The sequence below is a fragment of the Cyclospora cayetanensis genome, unplaced genomic scaffold, assembly GCF_002999335.1.
Source record: "Cyclospora cayetanensis isolate NF1_C8 unplaced genomic scaffold, CcayRef3 CcayRef3_contig_381, whole genome shotgun sequence".
Classification (NCBI taxonomy): domain Eukaryota; phylum Apicomplexa; class Conoidasida; order Eucoccidiorida; family Eimeriidae; genus Cyclospora; species Cyclospora cayetanensis.
The window spans coordinates 1-9,000 of NW_020312349.1; the positions used below are offsets into that span (position 1 = coordinate 1).

Here is a 9,000-nt window from a genome sequence, read left to right on the forward strand (position 1 = left end):
ACCCAACCCGCTTCCTGACTCGCTCCCCTTCTACCCAAACGCACAGTGCCAAAAAACTCCTCCCCTACCTACACACCCACACTTCCACACCCCCCACACATACTTTTACACACACACACTCGTCTGCATGCATGCATGCATGCATGGCGCAAAAAACTCAAGAGGTCAGATCCCCTCGCAGCAAAACGCTTACCGCCGATTCTCCATCCGCGTCTCTCTCGCTCTCTGTTCTTTCCCACGGCAAATCACACTCGCTCCAGTAGCAGCTGCGGAGCCAACCAGGGAGCGCTTGCAAAGGAAGCGGCTGAGAAATCGGCGGCTTGGGGTAGTGCCCCTGACTGCGCTTGCTCTTGCTGCTGGTAGTGCTCAACATGGTGGTTGTTGTCGCTGCAGCAGCAGCGACAACAGCCGCTTTCGCCTTTTCTGCGGCTGCGGTCCCTCCGGCAGCGGGCTGCTGCTGCGCGCCGATGTCTTGCAGCTCTCTGACTGCCATTTCGACCTCCACAGCACCCCACACGAGGTGACAGAGTCGCAAAGCATACTCGCTGGCGTCCAGAGCTGCTCGCTCGTCAGCAGACTCCACGATACTCCGGAGGCTCCCCCCCCCCCCATTCACGCGCAGCGCCGTCCCCGCGAGTGGAGCTCCGCCCGCAGCTGCAAGCACCCCCAAGTCGCCGTGCTGCAGCGCCTGCTGCGGAGCTGCAGAACCGCCGACGCCTCCGAATCCGCTCCAGCTGTCTCCCGCGGGCGAGGTGAACTGGCCGTTCGTCGGAGCCAAGAACGTGAGGGGATGCAGCTGCCACCGCACTCGAACGGCAGGCGGATCTTCGGGAGCGGCAGCAGCCTCCGAAAGGCTCGCTGGCTGCTGCTGCCCAGCAGTGCCAGCACACTCCAGAGGAGCGCCTGCTAGCTGCAGCAGCGCCGAGAGGCCTAGGCGAATGATTTGGCTGCTGTTCGTCAGATCCTTCCACAGACTCCCCTTCCTGGCGGCGACTGCTGCAGTGACTGCCGCTGCTGCCGCCGCTGCTGCGCCTCCGGAGGCGCTGCCGCTAAGGGCCCCCGCGGCTGCTCCCGCAGGCAGTCCAGCGATGGGGAGGGTGCTGAACCGCTTCGTCTCCCCCGTGAGGAAGCAGCAGCAGCACACGGAGGTGACTGCCACAAGTTCGCACAGGATGAACGAGGAAAGACCAACGGCGAGTCGCACCGCGGCGGGATGCAGGAAACAGCCGGAGACGGGGAGACCTGCAGCGAAAATGGTGGAGACGGGAGTGGGCGCTCCCAATGCAGTGGCGAGGATCGGCGCGTTGCTGCCGCTGGCGCTGCTGCTGTCTGGCTTGAGTTTGAGGTCCTCTGCCAGCTGCTGCGGAGAGAGGGGGGCGACGAGACGGGCAAAGGGTGAGCCGACGGCTACACCCCACATGCAGACGCCTGCAGCGAGGGAGGGGAGGCTGCCGCTATCTCCTAGCAGATCCGTCGTTGGAATCGAGGCAGTCGCGGCTGCAGATCGCTCTTGCTGCGCGTCCGGAGACTCCGAGAGAGCCGCTGCGGCAGCAGCAGCGGCTCCTGCAGCTGCAGCTGCAGCTGCTGGTTGGGGGGGCGCAGGCGAGGCACGCGGCTCAGGCGTGTCAAAGAGGAAGACACGGAAGCTCTGAAGTGCGGAGAGGAAAACGGGGAGGGAAGCCACAACGCCAAGCACGAACTCTTCCCTAAGCTCTGCAGAGGGGAAGGGGCAGCCTCGTAAAGTCTTTGCCGCTGTCTCGGCTGCTGCCGCCGCCGCTGCAGTGACAGCGGCAAAGGGAAACACACAGTCGTCCAGGGAGCGCGCAGCTCGAAGCGCTAGGACGGCAAAGACGTCTCCGTACAGAGAGATCAGAGACAAGACGAAGCTGCGCAGCGAAGGCGCGATTTCCATGAGAGCTGGGGGTTTTCCCGCTGCCAAATCCAGATCCGAGGCGGAAAGAAGAGAGAGCTGTCGAGAAACTCGAGAAAAGAAGGGCACGAAGGACTGGATCAGAGAGAGCACCTCATGCTGCGTTGTTGCACTCAGGATGCTTGTCTGGGGAAGCTGCTGCTGCAGCACCTGCTGGTCTTCATCGGCTGCAGCAGCAGCTGCTGCTGCTGCTGCCGCCACAGTCCGCTCATGAATCTCCGCGTGCATCCGTTTAGAGACGCAATTCAGCTGCTGCTGCGCCGTGGCAACAGCAGCAAGCAGAGAGGCCTCCACCTCGCCTCTCAGCACGCCCGTCGAAATTCCCTCAAGCGGCTGCACCTCCTGGTGCTTCTTCTCTTCTTGGAGCTGCTGCTGCTGCTGCTGCTGCTGCTGCTCCTGCTCCTGCTGTTTCGCCGCTGCGCTGCAGGATGCAAACAGCGTAGCCGCGCGAGGATCTGACTGCAGCAGTTCGTGCACTTCCAGACCCTCTGCAAGAACTGCAGCAACAGCCTGAGAGCGAAGGCATTGTAGGGGTGGCAACAGCTCCTCTCCCTCGAACGCATGCAGCTGCTGCTGTTGAGGCTCGAGGTCGTCAAGAAGAAGCAGCAACGCACTGAGCGCTGCAGCAGACCCCTCCCCTCGATCCACCTGCGAAGCAGCATCGCCCCCTGTTGTCGCTGGAGATTCCCCTCGCGCCGCTGCAGAATGCCGCTGCAGCAAAACCAACCATGCCATCGCACGCTGCAATCTGCTAGTGCGCAGCTTCTCCGACGCGACTGCTGCCTCCTCTCCGCTCTTGCCGCTGCTGCTGCACTGCAGAGCAACTGCAACGGCGTACAGAAGATCTCCTGCAACGTCAAGCAACTGCTGCGCCTGGGCAACTGGCAACAGCTGCACCTGCTGCTGCCGCCGTTTCTGCTGCTGCTGCTGCGGAAGGGCATCAAGCGCTCCTGCGGCTGCATGCATCAGCGCCAAAGCCGCACGCTCACCTAGCCCTCCGCAGAAGAACTGCTGCAGCGCTCTCGCATGGCTTCCTGTAAGCCCTGTTGCCGCTGCAGCACACAAAAGGCGTAGCAGTAAGAGCCACGAGGAGAGCTGCTAGCGCCACCCTGCCCTACCCGTCGCCTGGAGAAGACGACAGCTAGAAGCGAAAAAACACCAGTAGCAACAGATGCACAAGGAGGAGCCGAAACGCAGAACGTCCAGCGGCCTCAAGCAGCAGCAATAGCAATAGCAGCAATAGCACTAGCAATAGCAGCAATAGCAATAGCAGCAATAGCACTAGCAGCAATAGCAATAGCAGCAATAGCAATAGCAATAGCAGCAATAGCAATAGCAGCAATAGCAATAGCAATAGCAGCAATAGCAATAGCAATAGCAGCAATAGCAATAGCAGCAATAGCAGCAATAGCAATAGCACTAGCAGCAATAGCACTAGCAGCAATAGCAATAGCAGCAATAGCAATAGCACTAGCAGCCATAGCAATAGCAGCAATAGCAATAGCAGCAATAGCAATAGCAGCAATAGCAATAGCAGCAACAGCACTAGCAATAGCAGCAACAGCACTAGCAATAGCAGCAATAGCACTAGCAGCAATAGCACTAGCAGCAATAGCAATAGCAGCAATAGCAATAGCAATAGCAGCAATAGCAATAGCAGCAATAGCAATAGCAATAGCAGCAATAGCAATAGCAGCAATAGCACTAGCAGCAATAGCAATAGCAGCAATAGCAATAGCAGCAACAGCAATAGCAGCAATAGCAGCACTAGCACTAGCAGCAATAGCAATAGCAGCAATAGCACTAGCAGCAGCAGCAATAGCAATAGCAATAGCAGCAATAGCAATAGCACTAGCAGCAATAGCAATAGCAGCAATAGCAATAGCAGCAATAGCACTAGCAGCAATAGCAATAGCAGCAATAGCAATAGCACTAGCAGCCATAGCAATAGCAGCAATAGCAATAGCAGCCACGGATTACCTGGTGCACTCAGACAAAGCCGAGTCCAAACTTCGGTTGCCTGCGGCGAAGCGGAGAGTTTGCTGGCTGCCACCCCTGCTGCATCTTTGCTGTTTTCCCTCTTTGCTGCAACGGGGGGCAGCTCAGCTGACACTGCTGCAGCCACTCCGAGGAGCAACTGGAGCAAATCGCGGAGCCGAAGAGACACCCGGCTGCCCCACGAGGCATCGAGCCACCGCGTGGCAAGGCTCTGCTCAGACAGCAAGCCCTCTACAACCTGCAAAATACACAAACGCACTTCAACGCACGAGAAAGTAATTCCCCCATCAAGTTCGCTCATGCTGCTCCTAGCAATGCTGCTGCTGCTAATGCTGCTGCACGCCCTCCGACTGCACGATCTGCCTGTTTGCGTGACTCGGAGCTTCAGTGGCAGCGGCGGAAATCCACGCAGCAGCAGAATTCGTCAGAGACGGCCAAGAGACGGCCAAGCACAGCAGCAGCAGTCCTAGCTAGAGACACTCCCGCCCTTGGGAAGTCGAATGACTGCAGCTGCACTGCTCCCGCCAAAACCACCCCTCCACCCCCTCCCTCTAAGAAGGGAACAGAGGGAAATGAGCGACTGGACTGTGGCAATGATGCACCGACAGAAAAGCTCGAGCTGACTGCTAGCCTTGGTTCAGCCCTTGGAGGGGCCAACACGAACGCTCTTCAAGAAGCAGTTGCGGATTATGAGACTGCCTTCTCACCTTGAGACAAATTTGCAAGAGCGGCATTTCCTTGCTACGGACAGACTCCGACGACACCCCCAACACCACAGCTAATTGCTGCAGCAATGCCTTCTCCCCTGCCTGCTGTTGCTGCTGCTGCTGCACTTGAGGCTCCACGGAGGTTCCGGAGCTTTCTGACGCATCCATGTCGCTTGGTCCTTCGCTCGCTTTCGCCTCCTTGCCGACTCTGTAGAAGCAGACCCCAAGAAACAGACACCCTGCGTATTGCCGCTGGAAGCATCGCCTCTAAACCCCACTACCGCTAGATCCCAGTTGTTGCTGCTGTTGTGCAACGGCGCCAGAAGCAGAAGCAGCCTCAGCAACATCAGCCGCTACTACCACCTCCCCTTCCTGAAAGCCATCCAACGAAACCGATACAGCCAATAGGACCCCCCCATCCTCAACAACAGCGACAACAACGTACAGGATCGAATCGATCGTGGTTTGCAGCTGCCACAGTGTCCACTGCAGAGAAGGCGGGGGAACCACAGGGAGGGCGACACTCGAGAGAGGCTGTAACTGCGCTGCTGCTGCCTTCGCTGCTGCCGTCGCGTTTCCTCTGCTGCTTGCTGATGCTGCTGCGGAGGCGGCAGCAGCAGCTGCTGCCGCTTCGGCAGGAGCACCCCCGAGGAAGTGGGAGAAGACGGAGAAATCACCCCACAAGGCATCTATCGCTGCGTTGTGCTCAAAGGCACCACTGTTGAGGGCAGCCTCTCTGTGCGCCGAAGGCATCCGCAGCAAGGCTCCCCAAGCCTTCCACAGCGAGAAGGGAGTCTTGGACTGCCATGCGTCGCTCTCCTGCAGCAGCAGCAGCATATATCCGCGGAGAGGGGGTATGTACAACAGCCATAGAAGGAGGAGTTCGCACCCCGATCGATCCCCTGCCGCCAGCGGCAGCGAGCCCACACCAGACAGAAGACGCAAGCGGAGACAACCAAGAAGCACACCAATAGACGGGAGCAAGGCGGAAGAAGGAGAGGAGGCTACTGACGCATACGCGGAGGAGGACCTCCGTCAGGCATCGCACGCCACGCTTCAGCAGAGAGCAAAACGGTGCTAAAAACACGAAAAACGGGTACACTGCTCGCCATAGCACTGCTACTGAAGTGATTCTACACCTCAAGGAACACGCACAGCTGTGGCGACACCACGGCTGCCGATCTTTCCGTGCATATACCTGCAAGAATTTCAGCCGACGCGGCTTCTCATTGCGAAGCCTGCCTCGGCTACGTTGCTGCTGCTGCTGTTGCTGCTGCTGCTGCTGCAAAGACGGACCGCCCCACAGCCAGCTGCTGCTGCTGCTGCTGCTGCTGCTGCGGCCTAAAGAGGCAGCAGCAGACACTGCTGCGGCAGAAGCAGCCTGCGTGGTTGGAGCTCCTTCCGCCGCAGCAGTGTCTGCTGCTGCTGCTGCATGCGCAGCAGCAGCAGCAGCAGCAGCAGCCGCAGGAACTGCTGGGGGGGGGAGACACAGGGGGCTGTCTCTCGCCACGACCGCAGAGGGCACATTCGCGGCATGGGCAAGGCTGCATGCATGCATGCAACAGCGCATTGATTAGAACGCACGACTCGCCGAAAAAGGATGCACCGCCCACAGGCACTCAAAGAGCAAAGACGCCCGACCTCCACTCTACTCCGCCTTCCCAATCCCCGACCCCTTCCAGAAGCAGCACACACAGCAGCAGCAACGACAACACGCAAAGGCGGGGACGGGTGACAGCAGCAGCAGCAGCTACAGCAGCGCTCACTTAATGCTGCCACCAGAGCTCCCCTGGAGAAAAGCAAGCCTCAGAGCATCCAAGACCAGCGCGACTTGCGAGGTTTCATCTGCAGCTGTCTTTCCCGCAGCAGCAGCAGCAGCAGCAGCAGGAGCAGGAGCGACAGCTGATGCAGCAGCACTCTTGAGCGGCAAGGGCAGCAACAAAGGCCTATAGGATGAGGAGCTTCCACAGCGCAGCGCTTCCACAATGGCGCTGTCTGCAGCAAGAGCGTAGCAGGGGCGGAGCGCAGACAAAATAGACACAGCTGGAAGCGCACACAAATGCACGCGCAGAGAGCAGCCTAGATCAACGTCTCACGGCAGCAGCGGAGACGAAGTTTACCTTCGGCTTTTAGCGCCAGGAGCTGTCGTTTGAGACGCTGCTGCTGCTGCGCGAGAAATTGAGCGGCCAAGTCATTGTCGTGCGCTGCTGCTGCTGCTGCAGCGTCGATGCCGCTGCTGCTGCTGCTGCTGCTCGCGAGACTCTGTGCACTGGCAAGGAAGCTGGCTGCAGCCGAGGCAGCAGCTGCATCGCCTTGCAAGAGTCCCCTAAGCCACAGTATCTTGCGCGGCACATGCACAGCAGTGTTGAGCTGCTGCCGCAGCACATGCTGCAGCGCCTTGGCTGCAGCAGGAAAGTCTCCCTGCAGCAGCAACACCTTCACCAGTCGCGCTGCTGCTGCTATATGCCCTGGAGATAACAGAAGAACACCCTCCAGCGCATGCCGAGAGTATCGCAGCCCAGTGCTCTCTGCGACGCTAAGTGCTCTCCTATGGGAAGCCATGAGGCTTCTCAGAGATCGCCAGCTGCCCCTACTGGTGATTGCGGAGGCGGCTGTTTGCGAGGCTGTCTGGAAGGCATAGGGGATCGCCGACTCCGCTGCCGCTGCTGCTGCTGCTGAGCTTGCTGCTGCACTGCCCTTGCGGCTTGGAGGAGTGCTGGCTGCAGCAGCTTTGGCGGCTTCGAAGGCTTCTGCTGCCTCGGCAGCCTCTGCGGCGATTGCAGTGTGCCTGCCAATTTCCGCCATAACAGCGGCGGCAGCCAAGAGAGCCTTCGTCTGCTCCGCTGCTCCACAGAGGCCCTCCGTCCACTGGAGACTCTCCGTGTAGCACAGCAGACTGTCTTCATAGTTGCCTGAGAGAGAGAGAGAGAGGATAGCGCGACACAGCAGACACCGCCACACGACTTCACGCGAAGCTGCAGCCTCTGCAGCAGCACAGGCTGCACAGCGGCGCAAATTGCTGCGCGCAAAAAGCGCCCCGTGCAAGAGGGATACGCCCCCCTACGAAGCGCATGCGCAGCACACGATAGGGACCCCGCAGCCACTCACCCATCGCGCGAAGCGCTTCAGCCATAGTGACCAATGCAAAAAATCCCTGCGCCTTTCCAGCTTTAGCCATGCCTTCTGGGAGCATCTGATGCTGCTCGTGCTGCAGCTTCCACCGTGCTGCTGAAGCCGCGGCTGCATCCCCCTCGTGGTGGTGCAGGCTCCGAAGGGATCCCAGGGGGAGGCCGCAAGCATCCAGGTGCTTCAGCGCTTGTTCGCACAGCTGGTAAACATGCAAGAGGTTCTGAATCTGGTGAGCGGAGAGGGCGGGAGTCGTGGTGCAGCCTGGGGGGAAGGGGTGCGCCTCTCGCAGCAGCAGCTGCCCCTCCCGCACGAGCGAGCGAGCAGCAGACAGATGCGCGACGACGGTAGACTCGATGGGGGGCCCAGTAGAGGCCCCCCCGGGGGGGGGAACCCCCTCAGGGGCCTCCTCTGTCATCGCGACGTGCGAGTGGGGCTGGCGCTGCTGCGAAGTGCCGTCCTCTTGAGCCGCGCACCTCTCTCCGGCGGAGAGCGCCTCGCGTATCCGCAGTCGGCGGTTCTACGGCGGCAGGAGCTTCCAGAGCCTCCCCGCTGAAGGGAAGCCCCCAAATGCGAGCAAGAAATGCTGGCTTTCTCGAGAGGCCTCTGCGAGATCGCCAGAAGGCGTCTGAGTGTCTAGGGGCCTTCCCGGAGGCGCCGGAGGTTCTACTTCAGGCGTGCGTGACCCTCTTCTGAAGATGCGGCGTCTCTAACGGCATCAGAGAGAGGGGGAATATGCGTGCGGCTGCTGCCGCCGCTGCAGCCGCTGCCTGCTGCACGTGGCACCGGCAGCCGTGCAGGATCGGTGCTGGGGGCGAAAGAGTTTTCTTTGGATTCTGTTGAGGCCTCTTGCGGCGGGTGGGAACCTGCTGCACATCCGATGCAGCAGCGAAACAAGTCGCCACTGCTGTTGCCGCAGTTGCCGTCGCTGCTGCTGCGCTGCAGGCCGCACGGGGGGGTGCCGCGCCACGTACGGGGGAGGGGCAGCAGCTAAAGCCTGCCCTGTATTACTGAAGAAGAAAGGAGAGGTCTAAGCCCCTGTATAAATCCATCTCTTCAGTGTACATACACCTCTAGAGCTGCAGAGACACTCTCCACTGTGTTCCCCTCTCTAGACCAGTCACGGCAGCCCCCAAGCCCCAAAGGCTGCCTCTGTGCTCTGTCGTGCTGTACCCGGAGTTCCCGCATAAAAGAGGCTGCAACTCGCCGATTGCTTCTTAGAGCAACAACCTATCGGCT

The 9,000-nt window shown here is 59.9% G+C and overlaps 1 protein-coding gene across 1 annotated transcript; it reads right to left on the reverse strand.

The window, feature by feature from the left end:
* Positions 1-193: 193 nt before the first annotated feature.
* On the reverse strand, positions 194-8,179 carry LOC113146543 (the record flags this gene model as incomplete). Its single annotated transcript, XM_026334208.1, has 8 exons — positions 7,744-8,179; positions 6,756-7,547; positions 6,402-6,630; positions 5,834-6,179; positions 5,081-5,454; positions 4,636-4,843; positions 3,911-4,166; positions 194-2,982 (listed from the first exon to the last, which is right to left on the reverse strand). Coding segments are annotated over exons 1-8 (5,430 nt in total), but the record flags the coding sequence as incomplete, so codon positions are not given.
* Between the last annotated feature and the right edge of the window lie 821 nt (positions 8,180-9,000).